This window comes from Lepidochelys olivacea, assembly GCF_965140295.1.
Source record: "Lepidochelys olivacea isolate rLepOli2 genome assembly, chromosome: 10".
Taxonomy (NCBI): domain Eukaryota; kingdom Metazoa; phylum Chordata; order Testudines; family Cheloniidae; genus Lepidochelys; species Lepidochelys olivacea.
In genome coordinates, this window is record NC_140420.1 from 56653425 (window position 1) to 56673713 (window position 20289).

Consider the following 20289-nt stretch of genomic DNA (forward strand, 5'->3'; position numbering starts at 1 on the left):
TAATAGCGGCAGCTGCTCACTACCATTTTACTGCCTCTTTATATTCCGTTCACCTTTTTAAGGTTCTCTTCACAATCATAAGGGCTATAGACTTATTTTTTCAGTTAAAGCTTATGTTCTGCAGAAATTGATGGCCTGGGTCACACTAACTCAAGGAAGGTCCATGCTTGCCTCAGGCAAGTGAGTGAATTTGCAAGGCTGGCTTGAAGTAAGGCTCTCAGACAGAACATTTAAGAAGCAGCACATATTTGGCCCATATAGTAGAAATACACAGAATGTTAGAAGATTAAATATTAAAAACTAAGGTAGAATTATATTAGTATGTATCTCCATTTCTTTAAAATGTATCTCTAACAGGTGTCTAAGCAAACTAGGCACAATATGCATGCTATTAATTATACTTCTCATTACAGATTGCTAAAATAGAAAATATCAATCATTTGGGTGAACTCAGAGTGTTAAACCTTGCCAGAAACCTTTTAAGCTATGTAGAAAACCTTAATGGACTGGATTCACTGACAGAACTTAACCTTCGTCATAATCAAATCACCTCCATGGTAAGTGATAAAGCTCAATTAATATTTGTTGTCCTTCCCCCACAAAAAAGTTAGCAAAATACAATAATATTATCATTTGATTTGAACCATGTTAGTGTTTCACAGTTCTAGAACTATATTGTTTTCATTTGTCCTATGATTTTGGTGCTCTTTTGGTTAGTTTTATGTGAAGTGGATGAAACCAAAAATAACACATGGATATTTTATCTAAATGATTGTTTATAGCTATGAAGCTGTCTTTATACTAATTAAAGTGCCAAAAGTGAGGAAATCTTGAAGAAACTATACAATTCTGGTGCATAGATTGAGTAGGTATCTAAAAATATAGTAAACAATATACTGACTATATCCTGAACTTAAAAATCATGGCTATTGATGGTATAAAGTGCTTTTTTTTAGTAGTAGCCTCTCTTTTTTTTAATATGACAGTTAGAGAAAGTCAGTATGATCTTAAAAGAAAATTAAAAATACTGTTTTTAATTTTGCAGTTTCACTTAACATTAACCAATACTTTCAAAAAGAAAAGGCCATCAGTGTCCAATATTTTGTCAATGAGAAAGTACCTGAGCAATAATTTAAAGATCTGTTTCTGCAAAAGATATTGTTTCAGTTTCTTATTACAAAACCTTAATATAAAGCAGTTGTAGCAGACTCATAATACACTAACAAGAGCACATTGCATAAAAGAATGCTGTTTTGCTAAATACCTAGAACAGTGTATTCTCCCGCTCGGAAAGAAACAAATGGAACATGACAACAAAGGAGAGAGGTTAATATATGTAGAGAGTCTTGTTCCAGTTTCTTCTTTATTAGAGCTCTTGCCTTGAGCTGTGTCTTAGATCATGTTAGCTAATCTGACCACTGGTATATGATTTTCTGACAAAAGTGAACTGTCAGTTTTGCAGAATAGAAAATGGAGGCTTCAGCTCCTATTTCCAGTTTTGTTTACTTGGGGTTTTTTTGCTTTTCTTCATAATAATAGAAAAAGTCCTGTCTTAGTCTATGTGACTGAGCTGAGATTTGAGATGTGGCTGAGCTGAGCTGAGATTTGGCCCTTTTAAATTCAGTCTCCTTTATAACGTGTAGCCAGCAGAATTCTGTATCCATCTCTCTGGTAAGATATGATATGCAAATGGAACTTCCTCCTTGGGAGTGATGGAGCTTTCCTGTAGGAACGTTGACTGATTTTTTTCCAAGTTGATAGGATCATCTTACACAAGTAGATTGCAACTCTTAATGCACCTGGGGCTTTTTTTTTTTAAAGTAGGTCTGAGTTACCTCAGGTACTGCTGTGTATCCGGGAATTTAGTCATTGACTTCAGCAGTGCCAAGATTTTACTCAGCATTTTTTGTGAGTTTTTGATGATGTATTTGCTTTCCGTCATTCAGTAAAGAATATTAAAAACAAACCAACCCCTAAATAAACAGTAACAAAAATGTTGATTGTGTAATCAAAATTTCCCATGTCATACTGCTGCTCAACTTCATGCTTAGTCCCTGCTCTCTTTCCCTCAGGAATATTTTCTTGAATCTCCTGGGTGTCTAACTGTTCATGTAGTATGCCAAATTATCCACAATTGTTCTTGTTCCTTGAAACAATGAGAACATGGAAATAATGATTGACTAGTGTATGGTAGATATTTTTGTTTCTTTAAATTATACCCAGACAGTTAATACTCTGGGTATAATAAATAAATAAATATAACTTAATTTTTAAGAATTAGCATGTTTGAGCTATAGTATCTGTGAAATCCATCTTGGTCTCAGTCTACTTTGGCTTGGTTAAAGAAAAATTATCCTCATGCTCAGTTCAGGCAAGTCTTGGATCATTTTAATTTTAGTAAACATGCTTTCTCTTTGGCCTGTTTTAATTCAAAGATATTAGAAATTGAGTTCTAGGTGGTGTTGACTATTTAATGAATGCAGTATATTATTTTTATATTTTTATTGTAACCTCCTGTCACAGGGTGACTGGCTCTTTTAATGGGAGATGGGGCTAGTTTACCTGTGCGATAACTAATTAGCTGCTTCCCAACCTGAGGGGATGAGATTATAGGGGTCAGATGATAGCTTAATGGACACCTGGGCCTCTGCAGGAATTTGGCCTACACTGGACATGGGTGAACTGTGTTTTTCAAATTGAGTTTGAATGTTAGCATAAGTGATAGGCCTAAAAGCATGTGACCAAAAAAGAATGAGATCACGGGAAAGAAGAGCTTGTTTCTATTAAACTTCTTGTGACCCTTGAAATACCAGCATTATCTTATTTAACGTTTGGGATGAGGTAATAGAAATAAAGAAAACTTGCTTAATTGGGCCCCAGGTGCAGTAAATAATTGGTTATATATGGTTTGTTTAAAAAGAAATGCTTAGTTCAGTTATTGGGAAGAAATATGGTAAAATAAAATAAGAAGAAAATCTTGAGGAGCGGGCCCAGCCATTAGTCTTGTCTTGACTAAAACTCCTTCCTCTAGCTTTGGCTATGGTCTGATAACCAGCAGTGATATCACTTATTTATTATAGTGTATAAAAGATAAGGTTTTGGGGAGTTTCTTTGTCTCCCATCATGCTGTGACTCCAGAGGGGTATGTCCTGGGCCTGATCCTGTTGTAAGTATTTTGGCCAATACTTATAACTGGATTGATACTAGGACAGGGGTTCTCAAATTTCATTGCACCGTGACCCCCTTCTGACAACAAAGTTACTACATGATCCCAGAGGGAGGGCTGGAGCCCAAGCCCTGCTGCCCTGGGTGGAGGGAGAGGGAGCCAGAGCCCAAGCCTTGCCACCTCAGATTGGAAGAGAAGAGGCTGCAGCCCAAGTCCCACTCCTCTGGGTGGGGTGGAGCTCAGGCTTCAGTTTCAACCCTGGGTTCCAGCAAATCTAATGCTGGCCCTGGCAATCCCATTAAAATGGGGTCCCAACCCACAGTTTGAGAACCACTGTACTAGGATGTTGCATATAAGTTTGTGTATGCGTATATTTGTATTTTGAGTGTAATCAACACCAAGTGGCCTTTGGTCTATTAAAGAAATGCTTTTGTGTAAACTGAGTTGTGGTAAACCTTAGTAAAGTATTAGGGGAATTATTTGCAATAGCCTCATAAGAGGGCTGGGAGATCTATTTTGGTGTGGAACCACAGGGAGTGGGTATGTTCTTGTGGAAAGCCCTAAGCCAAGGTCTACAGGAAGTTGGCTATCCCAGGGGAACCAGCCTGAGGCCCAGTGTTCTATACTGGAGCGGGGAAGGATGGAAGGAATGGAGTCCAGCAAGAACTGAGAATGTACTCCAGGGGAACCAGCCTGGGGGTGGAGTGCTCTATCCCAGAGCCAAAAAGACTCTCAAAGGTAGCCCAATGAGGGGATGGGTACAGGACCCAGAGGGCTGGCTGAAGAGGACCCACTGAAGGACAGAACAACTTTTTTGTTTGTTGGGACTTGATTGATTGGAATTTCGCTACCCCAGAATGGGATAAGTTTGTTTATGACTTGGCTGGAGGGCTAACTGAACTGACCGCTTTGTATGTGGAGTTCTTGGGGACTCTGAGGGTATGTCTACACTGCAACATAAGCTCATGCCTGAGCCCAGGCTCATGCCTAACCCCCCTAGTGTCTACACTGCAATTGCACTAATCTAGGGCTTGGACCCAGGGTCCCAAGACCCTACAGGACTGAAAGGTCCAAGCTTGAGTTAAGCTGGGACCCAGGTTGTGAGCCCTATTGTTTTGCAATCTAGATGCAGCCCCTCTTGACTCGGGTCCCAGTAGTGAGCTGGAAGTATCCCACTATTCCATGTGACAGCTATCCCAACATCTGCAATCCACTCTATTATTTTGTGAAAGGAATATTTTTAAAATATTGTTAGTGAGTTCCTTTTGGATTTCTTGTGCAGCTTTATTTTTAAGGACAGTTTTGGATTTTCTTTACCAGTGATAGGACAGAATAATTCTTGTTTTTGTTCCTTGCTGTTGAATCATGATATAGGACTAAAATTGCAGAATTATCACTTAATTTTGGTACTAAAATGGATTAGATTTCTTGTGCATCGGTTGTATTTTGACAGTGCTATTGGTGGCAGTACCTAATATAACTTGACAGAGTAATTATGGAATAAAGATATATCATAACTTTGTTGTAACTTCAAACCTTAGATAACCTTAAACAGCAGCATTGCTAACCCCAAGATTTCAGAAATTGTGTCGGGCACCCAAACGCATGAGCTTGTCTTCAAATGTATTATTTTAAAAATATTATTTTTAAATTTCTTTTCTCTGCTATCTCATTTTTGAGCCTTTAGTGTTCTTCTTCTCAAGCTTTATCTCTGATGCCAGGAGGGCTCAGAAACGTACTGTTCTTGAAAGCTGAGGCCTGGTCTATGCTACGGGGTCAGGTCGAATTTAGCCGCATTAGGTCAATTTTAAAATGAATGCGTCCACACAAACAACCCCATTCCGTCGACTTAAAGGGCTCTTAAAATTGACTTCTGTAATCCTCCCTGGCGAGGGGAGTAGCGCTAAAATCGACCTTGCTGGATCGAATTTGGGGTAGTGCAGACGCAAATCGATGGTATTTGCCTCCGGGAGCTATCCCACAGTGCTCCATTGTGACCACTCTGGACAGCACTTTGAACTCCGATGCACTAGTCAGGTACACAGGAAAAGCCCCGGGAAATTTTGAATTTCATTTCCTGTTTGGTCAGCATGGCAAACTCAGCAGCACAGGTGACCATACAGTCCCCCTAGAATTGCAAACGAGCTCCAGCATGGACCAAAAGGGATCTGCTTGCTGTATGGGGAGAAGCATCTGTGCAGGCAGAACTCCGATCAAAAAGAAGAAATGCAAATATATTTGCCAAAATCTCACAGGGCAGGTTGGAGAGAGGCTACAACAGGGGGACACAGCAGTGCCACATGGAAGTTAAGGAGCTGGAGCAAGCCTACCAAAAGACAAAGGAGGCAAACGGTTGCTCTGGGTCAGAGCCCCATACATGCCACTTCTATGATCAGCTGCATGCCATTCTAGGAGGGGACCCTACCACTACCCCACCACTATCCGTGGACACATGCAAGTGGGGAGTCTCACGCAACAGGGAGGAAGATTTTGTGGATGAGGAGGAGGAGAATGCGCAGCAGGCAAGCAGTGAATCCGTTCTCCCCAGCAGCCAGGACCTTTTCCTCACTGTGCATTCGAAGGCGGGATCCCCGACTCTGAAGCTGGAGAAGGCACCTCTGGTGAGTGCACATTTGTAACTACAGTGCAGGGTTTAAAAGCAATAGTGTTTCATGTTTGATTTGCCCTGAAGAATTGGGATGCATTTGCTGCCCGTACAGTTACTGGAAAAGTCTGTTAACGTGTCTGGGGATGGAGTGGGAGTCCTCCAGGGACATCTCCATGAAACTCTCCTGGAGGTACTCTGAAAGAATTCTGGAATCATTGCAGCACAAAGCATGGTAGAAGATGGTCCTGAGTTTTGGTCACATTCAAGCAACATTTGGTCTATATCTTTCTGTGTCAGCCTCAGGAGAGTAATATCATTCCTGGTCACCTGGTTGAAATAGGGGAATTTTTGTAAGGGAACAGGAAAAGTACCCCATTCATGCTGGGCTGTTTGCGCTTGGCTAAAGGGATCATCCTGGAGAATAGCCACGCGGTGGGGTGGTGGGAGGTATGTGCTGCACATCCACCCAAAAACCGCAGCCCCTCCTTTTAAATGTGAAACCCAATCCATTGCTTGCTATGGGAAAGGATGGCGCTGCAGTTTGAAACCATTCCCACATGTTTTGCATACAAAGCCAACCCCACGTACCCTTTGCCTTACTATGGCTGCATGGAAACCGAATTCTGTTGCCCAGCCATGTGTGATGTGTCACCATAACGGCTGGCGCTCAATATAAAAGGCAAAATGCGACCTTGTACCTAAAGCACATGTGCTGTCTGCTGTGAATTGCTAGATTCACAACTGTGAAAGAGTCTCCGTTTTGTTCTCAGAAATGTATCATCATAAATTTTACTCTCCCTTTTTTTCTCCCCCCAGGTGCAAATGTTTCTAGGCTCCCCCATTATCTCCGTCCCTGAGGTTATTGCAGATTAGAAGGCAGAAAAAACGCACTTGCAATTACATGTTTTCCGAGCTAATGCAGTGCTCCCGCACTGATAGGGCACAACTGAATGCATGGAGGCATTCAGTGGCAGAGGCCAGGAAAGCATTAAGTGAGCGCAAAGAGCAGAGGCAGGAGTGCGAAGAGCGGAGGCAGGAGGTGATGCTAAGGCTAATGGGGGACCAAATGGACATGATGAAGCGTCTGGTGCAGCTGCAGGAAAGCCAACAAGAGCACAGACACCCCACTGCATCCATTGTACAACCTCCTGACCTTCTCCCCAAGTTCCATATCCTCCTCACCCAGACGCCCAAGAATGCGGGTGTGAGGAGGCTCCGGGCACCCAGCCACTCCACTCCAGAGGATGGCCCAAGCAACAGAAGGCTGTCATTCAAACAGTTTGATTTGTAGTGTGGCTACAATAAGCAATGTGGGGTTGTATTTCTCTTCCCCCACTCCACCCTGGCTACCTTGTCAGTTATCTCCCTTTTTCTTTAATTAATAAAGAAAGAATGCATGGTTTCAAAACAATAGTTACTTTATTTTGAAGCCGGGAGGGTGGCTGGCTTACAGGGAATTAAAATCAGCAAAGAGGGTGGGTTTGCATCAAGGAGAAATACACACAACTGTCACACAGAAGGCTGGCCAGTCATGAAACTGGTTTTCAAAGCCTCTCTGATGAGCAGCGTGCCCTGCTGTGCTCTTCTAATGGCCCTGGTGTCTGGCTGCTCAAAATCGGACGCTAGGCGATTTGCCTCAACCTCCCACCCTGCCATAAATGTGTCCCCTTACTCTCACAGATACTATGGAGCACACAGCAAGCAGCAATAACAATGGGAATGTTGGTTGCGCTAAGGTCTGATCTAGTCAGCAAACAGCGCCAGCAAGCTTTTAAATATCCAAAGGCACATTCTACCACCATTCTGCACTTGCTCAGCCTATAGTTGAACTGCTCCTTAGTACTATCCAGGCTGCCTGTGTATGGCTTCATGAGCCGTGGGAGCAAGGGGTAGGCTGGGTCCCCAAGGATAACTATTGGCATTTCAACATCCCTGTCATAAATATAAAGGGAAGGGTAAACCCCTTTGAAATCCCTCCTGGCCAGGGGAAAGCTCCTCTCACCTGTAAAGGGTTAAGAAGCTAAAGGTAACCTCGCTGGCACCTGACCAAAATGACCAATGAGGAGACAAGATACTTTCAAAAGCTGGGAGGAGGGAGAGAAACAAAGGGTTTGTGTGTCTGTCTGTAGTCGTCTTGGCCAGGGACAGAACAGGAATGGAGCCTTAGAACTTTTAGTAAGTAATCTAGCTAGGTATGTGTTAGATTATGATTTCTTTAAATGGCTGAGAAAAGAATTGTGCTGAATAGAATAACTATTTCTGTCTGTGTATCTTTTTTGTAACGTAAGGTTTTGCCTAGAGGGGTTCTCTATGTTTTTGAATCTAATTACCCTGTAAGATATATACCATCCTGATTTTACAGGGGGGATTTCTTTATTTCTATTTACTTCTATTTTTTATTAAAAGTCTTCTTGTAAAACACTGAATGCTTTTTCATTGTTCTCAGATCCAAGGGTTTGGGTTTGTGGTCACCTATGCAAATTGGTGAGGCTTTTTATCCAACATTTCCCAGGAAAGGGGGGGTGCAAGTGTTGGGAGGATTGTTCATTGTTCTTAAGATCCAAGGGTCTGGGTCTGTAGTCACCTAGACAAATTGGTGAGGCTTTTTACCAAACCTTGTCCAGGAAGTGGGGTGCAAGGTTTTGGGAAGTATTTTGGGGGGAAGGACGCGTCCAAACAGCTCTTCCCCAGTAACCAGTATTAGTTTGGTGGTGGTAGCGGCCTGTCCAAGGGGTAATATTTTGTACCTTGGGGAAGTTTTGACCTAAGCTGGTAAAGATAAGCTTAGGAGGTTTTCATGCAGGTCCCCACATCTGTACCCTAGAGTTCAGAGTGGGGGAGGAACCTTGACATGGTGGCACAGTGGTGGGATTAACCTGAAATCATTTTGAGATCCAGTTGAGATTTTTTGAACTAGAAATACAGATTTTAAAAAGGAATTTTTAGGAAGTCCAGAAGGCAGCTTTGAAACTGAAAGCAGCTTGGTTTCTCTCTGCTTTGTGGCCAAGCAGAGACAAAAGGGGATTATCTTGTGAATTGCAGGTTTTCTTGCCTGGAGGCAGGGTACTTAACTCCTGCAGGGAAATTCACAGTCTTCCAACCCAGAGGTTTTTTTTTTCTTTTCTTCCTAAAAGTAAATAGGGGGTGTGTGCTCTACCCATTTGCCTGGAGACAAAAGTGGCAGGGTTTTTTTTAGGATTTTGATTTTTTTTGTTTTACAAGGAGCACAGGTTTGAAAAGAAATTTTTTTCTTTGGGCTGGGTAAGCAGTTTTCCGAGTAGTTGGAGGTTTTTTGCTTTAATTTGGGCCCAGAGCAGAGACAAGGGAATTGTCTTTTTCTGTAGGCTGACAATCACTATCAGAGAATAGGTATTCTATTCCAGCACAGCAAAATTTTACAGCCAAGTTTTGTTTGTTTATTTCTAAACCTCGGGTGTAAAGTTAGTTAAAAACAGAGAGGTTAGAATGGCCAAATCCTCAGCTCGACTACAGCTGGAATTAGCCAAATTTCAGGCTGAGGAAAAACAAAGGGAACATGAAAGACAGATAGAACTCATGCGGCTGAAGGAGGAGGAGAAGGAAAAAGAGAGGAAGCATGTGGAGGAGATGGAGAGGATAAAGGCCCAGCAGAATATACCAACAAACCCTAGCAATCCTTCTCCAGGTACCACTTCCCATCCCAGAAAGTTCCCCACCTACAAGGCAGGTGATGATACTGAGGCCTTCTTAGAAAACTTCGAAAGGGCCTGCCTTGGGTACAACATCTCTACTGACCAATACATGGTAGAGCTGAGGCCGCAGCTCAGTGGACCCTTAGCTGAGGTGGCAGCTGAAATGCCTAAAGAACACATGAACAAGTATGAACTGTTTAAATCCAAGGCGAGAGTCAGAATGGGGATAACACCCGAGCAGTCTCGTCGGAGGTTCAGAGCCCTAAGGTGGAAACCAGACATGTCATTTACCCGACATGCCTACCACATTGTAAAACATTGGGATGCCTGGATATCAGGAGCAAGTGTTGAATCTCCAGTAAATTTGCCCTTCCTAATGCAAATGGAACAATTCTTAGAGGGTGTTCCTGAGGAAATAGAAAGATACATCCTAGATGGGAAACCCAAAACTGTAATTGAGGCAGGAGAGATTGGAGCCAGATGGGTGGAGGTGGCAGAGAAGAAGAAAACTGGTCGCAGTTGGAGCGGAGACCAGAAGGGACCACCCCAGACCACACCCTATTACCGGGGGCCGCCCAAAGCTCCACCTACCTCCCAAAGAACCCTCCAGACCCCTTATCGTCCCACCACCCCGTTCTCCAGCAACCCTCCTCGCCCCAGTGACCCGTCAGCTGGACGATGTTTTAAGTGTAACGAGCTGGGGCATGTAAAGGCCAACTGCCCCAAGAACCCCAACAGATTACAGTTCATTGCACCGGAATCACACCAGAGGTCCACAGGCCCAGATACCTCCCAGATACCCTTGGAGCGGAGGGAAACTGTGAGTGTGGGTGGGAAGAAGGTCACCGCGTGGAGGGACACCGGAGCACAAGTGTCAGCTATCCATGCTTCCTTAGTGGACCCCAATTTAATCAACCCAGAGATCCAAGTGACGATTCAACCCTTCAAGTCCAACTCTTTCAATTTGCCTACAGCCAAGTTGCCTGTCCAGTACAAGGGCTGGTCAGGAATGTGGACTTTTGCAGTCTATGATGATTATCCTATCCCCATGCTGTTGGGGGAAGACTTGGCCAATCATGTGAAGCAGGCCAAGAGGGTGGGAATGGTCACCCGCAACCAGGCTAAACAAGCCGTGAGGCCTAGCTCTGTTCCGGAAACTTCTATCAGGACCCAGTCAGAGGTGATGGACCTGGACCCCAGGCCAATGTCTGCAACAGCAGTAGTGGATCCAGTCCCAGAGACCCAGACGGAACCAGTCCCAGAACCGGAACCAGCCGAACAACCAACACCAGACCCCGTGTCAGCACTGAATCCAGTACTTGCAACCTCAACACCAGAGGGCCCCACCGAACCTGAACTGGCAGCAGCCGATAACCCTACACAAGAGGCTCAGCCGGAGCCTGAATCCCAACATAGTGCACCAGCGGAGGGCGGTTCACAGTCAACAGAACCAGCTCCATCCCCTATATCGCTTCCAGAGGGACCAAGCCTAGGTCCACAATCCCATGAGGAACTGATGTCTCCAGCATCAAGGGAACAGTTCCAGACCGAACAGGAAGCAGATGAAAGCCTCCAGAGAGCTTGGACGGCGGCACGGAGCAACCTACCGCCTCTCAGCTCTTCTAATCGATCCAGGTTTGTTGTAGAAAGAGGACTTTTATACAAGGAAACTCTTTCTGGGGGACACCAGGAAGACTGGCATCCTCAGAGACAGTTGGTAGTTCCAACTAAATACCGGGCCAAGCTCTTGAGCTTAGCCCATGATCACCCTAGTGGCCATGCTGGGGTGAACAGGACCAAAGACCGTTTGGGGGGGTCATTCCACTGGGAGGGAATGGGCAAGGATGTTTCTACCTATGTCCAGTCTTGTGAGGTGTGCCAAAGAGTGGGAAAACCCCAAGACCAGGTCAAAGCTCCTCTCCAGCCACTCCCCATCATTGAAGTTCCATTTCAGCGAGTAGCTGTGGATATTCTGGGTCCTTTTCCGAAAAAGACACCCAGAGGAAAGCAGTACATACTGACTTTCATGGATTTTGCCACCCGATGGCCGGAAGCAGTAGCTCTAAGCAACACCAGGGCTAAAAGTGTGTGCCAGGCACTAGCAGACATTTTTGCCAGGGTAGGTTGGCCCTCCGACATCCTCACAGATGCAGGGACTAATTTCCTGGCAGGAACTATGAAAAACCTTTGGGAAGCTCATGGGGTAAATCACTTGGTTGCCACTCCTTACCATCATCAAACAAATGGCATGGTGGAGAAGTTTAATGGAACTTTGGGGGCCATGATACGTAAATTCGTAAATGAGCACTCCAATGATTGGGACCTAGTATTGCAGCAGTTGCTCTTTGCCTACAGAGCTGTACCACATCCCAGTTTAGGGTTTTCCCCATTTGAACTTGTATATGGCCGTGAGGTTAAGGGGCCATTGCAGTTGGTGAAGCAGCAATGGGAGGGATTTACACCTTCTCCAGGAACTAACATTCTGGACTTTGTAACCAACCTACAAAACACCCTCCGAACCTCTTTAGCCCTTGCTAGAGAAAACTTACAGGATGCTCAAAAAGAGCAAAAAGCCTGGTATGATAAACATGCCAGAGAGCGTTCCTTCAAAGTAGGAGACCAGGTCATGGTCTTAAAGGCGCTCCAGGCCCATAAAATGGAAGCATCGTGGGAAGGGCCATTCGTGGTCCAGGAGCGCCTGGGAGCTGTTAATTATCTCATAGCATTCCCCACCTACAACCAAAAGCCTAAGGTGTATCATATTAATTCTCTAAAGCCCTTTTATTCCAGAGAATTAAAGGTTTGTCAGTTTACAGCCCAGGGAGGAGACGACGCTGAGTGGCCTGAAGGTGTCTACTACGAAGGGAAATGTGCTGGTGGTGTGGAAGAGGTGAACCTCTCCATGACCCTTGGGCGTATGCAGCGACAGCAGATCCAGGAGCTGTGCACTAGCTACGCGCCAACGTTCTCAGCCACCCCAGGACTGACTGAACGGGCATACCACTCCATTGACACAGGTAATGCTCACCCAATTAGGGTCCAACCTTACCGGGTGTCTCCTCAAGCTAAAACTGCTATAGAACGGGAGATCCAGGATATGTTACAGATGGGTGTAATCCGCCCCTCTGAAAGTGCATGGGCATCTCCAGTGGTTCTAGTTCCCAAACCAGATGGGGAAATACGTTTTTGCGTGGACTACCGTAAGCTAAATGCTGTAACTCACCCAGACAACTATCCCATGCCACGCACAGATGAACTATTAGAGAAACTGGGAAGGGCCCAGTTCATCTCTACCTTGGACTTAACCAAGGGGTACTGGCAGGTACCGCTAGATGAATCTGCCAAGGAAAGGTCAGCCTTCATCACACATCTCGGGCTGTATGAATTTAATGTACTCCCTTTCGGGCTGCGAAATGCACCCGCCACTTTCCAAAGACTTGTAGATGGTCTCCTAGCGGGATTAGGAGAATATGCAGTCGCCTACCTTGACGATGTGGCCATATTTTCGGATTCCTGGGCAGACCACCTGTAACATCTACAAAAAGTCCTTGAGCGCATAAGGGAGGCAGGACTAACTGTTAAGGCTAAGAAGTGTCAAATAGGCCTAAACAGAGTGACTTACCTTGGACACCAGGTGGGTCAAGGAACTATCAGCCCCCTACAGGCCAAAGTGGATGCTATCCAAAAGTGGCCTGTCCCAAAGTCAAAGAAACAGGTTCAATCCTTCTTAGGCTTGGCCGGTTATTACAGACGATTTGTACCGCACTACAGCCAAATCGCTGCCCCACTGACAGACCTAACCAAAAAGAAACAGCCAAATGCTGTTCAGTGGACCGGAAAGTGTCAGAAGGCCTTTAACAAGCTTAAAGCGACACTCATGTCTGACCCTGTACTAAGGGCCCCAGACTTTGACAAACCGTTCCTAGTAACCACAGATGCATCCGAGCGTGGTGTGGGAGCAGTTTTAATGCAGAAAGGACCTGATCAAGAATTCCACCCTGTAGTGTTTCTCAGCAAAAAACTGTCTGAGAGGGAAAGCAACTGGTCAGTCACTGAAAAAGAATGTTATGCCATTGTCTACGCTCTGGAAAAGCTACGCCCATATGTTTGGGGACGGCGTTTCCACCTGCAAACCGACCATGCTGCACTAAAGTGGCTTCACACCGTCAAAGAAACTAACAGAAAACTTCTTCGGTGGAGTTTAGCTCTCCAAGATTTTGATTTCGACATCCAACACATCTCAGGAGCTTCTAACAAAGTGGCTGATGCACTCTCCCGTGAAAGTTTCCCAGAATCAACTGGTTAAAATCGTCCTTGAGATGTGGAAAATATTGTTAGTCTTTATGTACTTGGTAGTATATTTAGAGATGCATGTGTCTTATTAACTCTGTTTTCCTAGAGCTCCAGGAAGAAATCCCAGCCAGTGTTTCACCCTAGCTGAGATTTGGGGGGCGTGTCATAAATATAAAGGGAAGGGTAAACCCCTTTGAAATCCCTCCTGGCCAGGGGAAAGCTCCTCTCACCTGTAAAGGGTTAAGAAGCTAAAGGTAACCTCGCTGGCACCTGACCAAAATGACCAATGAGGAGACAAGATACTTTCAAAAGCTGGGAGGAGGGAGAGAAACAAAGGGTTTGTGTGTCTGTCTGTAGTCGTCTTGGCCAGGGACAGAACAGGAATGGAGCCTTAGAACTTTTAGTAAGTAATCTAGCTAGGTATGTGTTAGATTATGATTTCTTTAAATGGCTGAGAAAAGAATTGTGCTGAATAGAATAACTATTTCTGTCTGTGTATCTTTTTTGTAACGTAAGGTTTTGCCTAGAGGGGTTCTCTATGTTTTTGAATCTAATTACCCTGTAAGATATATACCATCCTGATTTTACAGGGGGGATTTCTTTATTTCTATTTACTTCTATTTTTTATTAAAAGTCTTCTTGTAAAACACTGAATGCTTTTTCATTGTTCTCAGATCCAAGGGTTTGGGTTTGTGGTCACCTATGCAAATTGGTGAGGCTTTTTATCCAACATTTCCCAGGAAAGGGGGGGTGCAAGTGTTGGGAGGATTGTTCATTGTTCTTAAGATCCAAGGGTCTGGGTCTGTAGTCACCTAGACAAATTGGTGAGGCTTTTTACCAAACCTTGTCCAGGAAGTGGGGTGCAAGGTTTTGGGAAGTATTTTGGGGGGAAGGACGCGTCCAAACAGCTCTTCCCCAGTAACCAGTATTAGTTTGGTGGTGGTAGCGGCCTGTCCAAGGGGTAATATTTTGTACCTTGGGGAAGTTTTGACCTAAGCTGGTAAAGATAAGCTTAGGAGGTTTTCATGCAGGTCCCCACATCTGTACCCTAGAGTTCAGAGTGGGGGAGGAACCTTGACAATCCCCAACTGTAATTTTCTGGTCTGGGAAGTAAGTCTCTTCTTGCAGCTGCTCAAACAGCCCGGACTTCCTAAAGATGCGAGCATCATGCACCTTTCCTGGCCATCTCACGTTGATTTCAGTGAAATGTCCCTTGTGATCCACCAGTGCTTGCAGCACCATTGAGAACTATCCCTTGCAGTTTACATACTGGTTGGCAAGGTGGTCCAGTGCCAAGATAGGGATATGCGTTCCGTCTATTGCCCCACCACAGTTAGGGAAACCCATTGCAGCAAAGCCATCTAGTATGACCTGCACATTTCCCAGAGTCACTACCCTTGATAACAGAATGTCAATAATTGCATTGGCTACTTGGATCACAGCAGCCCGCACAGTAGATTTGCCCACTCCAAATTGATTCCCGACTGACCGGTAGCAGTCAGGCATAGCAAGCTTCCACAGGGCTATCGCCACTCGCTTCTCAACTGTCAGGGCAGCTCTCATCTTGGTATTCCTGCGCTTCAGGGTGGGAGAAAGCAACTCACAGAGTTCCAGGAAAGTAGCCTTACGCATGCGAAAGTTTCGCAGCCGCTGTGAATCATCCCATACCCGCAACACTATGCGGTCCCACCAGTCTGTGCTTGTTTGCCGGGCCCAGAATCAGCGTTCCACTGTATCAGCCAGCTAAATTGATGGAAGCAGAACTTCAGTTACTCTGTGACTTCCTTACAGAACTTAGGGTAAACTTACACCCATGTTTGTGATGCTTGCAAGCTACCCCAAGGTAGGGTTGCCAGTTTTGGTTGGACATATTCCTGGAGGTTTCATCACATGACATAATCTTTAATTTCTGGATACTCCAGGACAGTCCTTGGCAACCCTACAGGGAAAAGCAAACAATTGTGGCTGTGGCAGACTGCTACCCAAAGAAAATTCCTTCACATCCCACAGTATTGTGATCAGCTAGACACTGAGGATTTGAGGAAGAATCACCATTCACACAACCTCTTAATACCTAGCCTTTAGGTGTATTTCTGTCCTGCTCTTTCCCCATGTCAACTATAACCACAATTAGAAGTCATGGAGACTAAAGCTGATGGGGGGTGGGAATATGGGTCTAGCTACTGGAAAAATACAAGTGGCCTGCCCCTGCACCAGTCTCCAAGCACTTGGACTGGGTGTGTTCATATCCGCAAGTTGGAGAATGGGTTTTTACAGGGTAGGGAGATGCATCTAATGGCATAAATGAATATGTGGATGGGTAACGACAAACCGCAATCCCTAGTCAATGTGGATTTGTATTTTGCGCATACAGCTTGCTCTTATTTGCTTTATTAACATGTTGAATTAGATACTATTTCAAGTATTCCAAAAGATTTATAGTAGCATTTAAAACCACCAATAACAATTTTGTACTGTTAAAATACATAGCTTTTGGAAGATTGGACTCCAGAGTCCATCTGTATGTTGTTTTTTATTCATATGGTGTAGATTTTTATACAATTTAAAAGATAGTGAGTTGGTTGATAGGAGAGAATCCTGACTTAAGTCTCCCATTGACAGTACAGCCACTGCGATTTGGAAGGTAATTTATGAGTTTGCACTTTGAAGCTTTAGTGCAGAATGGTCACAACATCAAATTTATATTTATGCAGTTTGATTACAGCATGCTTGCCCTGAAGCTTAAACGCTGAGGCAAGCACCTTGGCTCCTTTCCTGAAAGGCTGTTAAAAATGGTTAACAGCAGTCTCATTCTCTTTAACGCTATTTACCTTGCAAGTGGTGCAGCTTGATCTGCAGAGTAGATATCTGCACTGAAGCACTCCCTTGGAGTCTGCACCAGAGAGGAATGGAGCTGCATGTTCAACAGAAATCAATGTTGCAGCAAGGTTACAGAAAATAGAAATGTGTATATTTCATCATCAGGCCAAGTAGAGAGGTTCAAAAGATGTTCTCTTTCAGCTGCTGAATTTATGCTTCTCTTTCTTTCTAGAAAGATGTGGATACTTTGCCCTGCCTCCAGCATCTGTTTCTCAGCTTTAACAATATATCTAGGTAAGGGGACTACCAGTTTGCTTCTTATCGGTAACTTAAGTATAATATTGCAGCTGTATTAAGTTAAAATTGGAATACTTTGCAGGTGGTTACAATTTTCTAATATGGCAGATTGAATAAGAAATATACAATGTCTGGATTATACAAAATGTGTGAAACTGAAGTTCTCTAAACCCTCATCCTTTAAATGTACATTCTATTTATGAAAATTCTACTATTCTGTTTAAAGATGACCATACAGTTTATAGTTATGAAAATAGAAAATAGTATTGTAAATACTGTATAATTTTAGTGTTAATTTAAGTATCTGTTTAACAGTATATAAGTTACATTTATGTTTACATTCATCACAACATAAAATATCGAATTAAAATCTGTTTAATTGATGTGACTAGATTATTCTTCATTTGTATTGCTTTCTGAACATCTTTTGTTACCTAAAGCTGCAATCTGTATTCATTATTGTGTCACTCTTTCAAACTGGGCCATCAGAACGTAGTAACTCAGCTTTCTCAGTAAGACTTCTGTTGTTTTAAGAACTGATGAGCATGTTTCATTATAAATGTATAGAAATGTTTGTCATCTACATCTGTCTTCTCATCGTATTTTCAAATGTTACTGGATTCTGTATTTATAGTCATCCCAAAATAAAAGAAAATGTTATTTTAAAAAGTACTGCATGCACGATTTTCCTTAGAGAGCAACTTATGGTTGCTCATATATCTTAATCATCATAAATATAGAACTAAGGAGAAATCTAACAGCATCAAATTATTTTATTAGAGACCTAGAAAAGGTACTGCATTCCTTTATTGCTGGAAAAATCATGATGTTTTTGCTGTACTTATTCTCTTTGTAGGGATGGAAAATAGGAATGATTTATGTTAAAACTAACAGAAATTGTTATTATACTAGTAAGTTAGAGTATTTTATGCAGACCTGCATTTTATTCCTTGCAAAGACCTCCAATTTACTTAATGCAGTGATGCAGCATTTACCCTTAAAATTACTGGGTATTAAAAAAAGTTGAAAATCTAATACGAGCTTCTACTAAACTATAGATATTTCACATGAGTTAATCTGCTAGTGCCTCTGCTTCATGTTTTAAATTTGGGTAGTAGCAGACATAGATTAGCATTTTATTTCTGTTGAATAATGGTTGGTTCCCAAATTTTAAACATACTTTTTGTTTCTGTTCTGCCAACAAATGTCCTAGCCTGGTTTTAGCAGTTGGAGGACTGCAGTGGCCAGTTCCCCTGTCACCAGAAAGTATTGCTGCAGTCAGTGGTAATTACTTTATGATTTTATGTAACTGACCTAGTAACTCATCCAGCTCTCAGCCTCCTCTCCCACAATGTTTTATACAAAATTATACTATTATTTTTTCAGTATACAAGGAGAGAAAAGGACCTAAAAAGAAGCTTGGCAAATCCAATTGGTTACATAATCTGTAGCTGATTTCAAACTAATATCTTGCTTGCTTTTATAGTTTATTCAGCGGGTTTGCAGGGAAGCTATATGTGCACAACTCAGTCTTAGAATTTGTCCCTACATGGGATGTACATACCTTAAACATTGTCTTGCAAGTATGTAATGTTTGGTTTTGGTTTTGGTTTAGAGTTGAAATCAGTTTAAAAAAAAATCTGAAATCAGTTGAAAATCGCACTTTTCCACTGTATGAACCTTATGTTTGGACCAACCTAACACTTTACATGCCAGTCACCATTATAACATCTTGATGGTGGTGACATTTGGCTTGTTGATGTTTTGAAATGTTGACATGCCATTGAACAACAGCATTTCATCAAGGAGGTGAAACAACACTGAATGTACATTTTGTGTTATATAACTGATGCGTGACATGTTTCGTATCAGGGAAATAATTTAAAAAATGTGTTTTTATAACCAATTATGTACTGATATTTTTCCTGGTGCAGTTTGACTTGACCAAGATGTTTAAACTGAAAATTGGCAAGTGTAATGGGAACTTTAGACACAATTTTAACATGGAGTATTGCTGTAGTAAGATCAAGAATGAAAGTTCCCACTACCCTTTGTACGTATTCTCATGACTTATTTATTTAGATTTACCATATGCCTTGTGGTAAACTTTGAAAATATATTTTCAAGAAACAATTCTACATGCATGTGTATGTAAAAAGACAAAAAAATATTTCAGACAAATGACAATACTTATGCAATGATCTAAAGCATTTACTCACAGGTACACAATGATAACTTGCTAGCAGCAGCAGCAAGATATGTTGCAAAAGTCTGGTTGTATTCACAGCTTGGTTTCCTTAGAGTCAGTTAATCAGATATTGATTTAAAAAATTACTTCATAAGATGTAATAATACGGCCTTTATGTTATCTATGAATATCTCCAAAGGAGATAGAACATTTTAAAAAGATTAATTTAGAATGAATTGTTTTGACATAGCAAAAGTTCACATTGGAGCATCAGTTTGGTGCTTGTCACATGGCAGCAAGAGTTGTTGCATCATGTATTGATAAACATTGACATGTATCAATTGGAATGTCTTTGTAATATGCCTCGTTACAGATGAGGACATTTCAAGCTGTTATGGTCTTAATATTAATGAGATATTCTCTCCTCTTCATTTTCAGAGGAACCCCAGAATGCTACTGTTCCTCTAAAGAAATCTTTTGTACACAAGTTCCCAAGTGTTCATGTTGTTAAGACCTCATAAGCTAAAACCAAACCAAGAATTGGTATGGGGACTGGAACAAAGAAATAATGTCTTATTTCCGTCCTCAGCTTGGACAGATTTAGTAGTCAGGCAAACTAATAGCATTCGCACCTGTTACATTAATTTAAATGGAATATATGGGCTTAAGGTGTTTACATAACCCCATAACTGTCCAACATTAAACAGTGTTAAACAAGGTTTGGGCATGTGGTAACATGGCAAACACACCATTAAGAATCCTATTAACCTTTTATTAAAAACATAGAAAAGATGGAAAAACACTTAAAACATTTAAAATGTGAAGTATTTGTCAAATAAGGCTTTCACTTTAACAACATTCCTTGTTCCCCTTCCCTTTAGCTGGAGAGTTTTTAGAAGGAAATCCTCCACCTCCTTGTTTAACAGCCTCTTTAGATCATATTAAAGAGGGTATTAACTGTACTTTTGGAGAAAAGAGAAGAAGTTAGTTGAGATGAGCTGGAGCAGTTGTTGCTGTTATTGAAGTACAATCCTGTTTCATCATCCCAGGTGGTGTTTGGGATTCAGATGGAGCCAAAAGAGGTGGCAATATCATCTGGGTCCCTCTCTCTGGCATGGTCTGGTCAGGACCAAACTCTCAGGATCAGGATGACAAAGGCCCTGGGTTCCAAGAGATGGTGGGGTTGGAAGCCATGGTGGTGAAGCTAACTCCATTAGACAATTTTTCTCCCAAAAGTCTCTCTCTT

General features: G+C 42.6%; 1 protein-coding gene across 3 annotated transcripts in view; it reads left to right on the top strand.

The window, feature by feature from the left end:
- LRRC49 (leucine rich repeat containing 49) overlaps positions 1–20289 on the top strand; it is a gene marked incomplete at its 5' end in the record, with an annotated part of 130612 nt that overhangs the window by 39151 nt on the left and 71172 nt on the right. For all 3 annotated transcript variants that reach the window (XM_084641337.1, XM_084641338.1, XM_084641339.1), the window contains 2 exons: positions 414–557; positions 16791–16852. In XM_084641337.1, coding sequence (XP_084497463.1) covers positions 414–557; positions 16791–16852 — 206 coding nt within the window. The remainder of the gene's footprint in view (positions 1–413; positions 558–16790; positions 16853–20289) is intronic.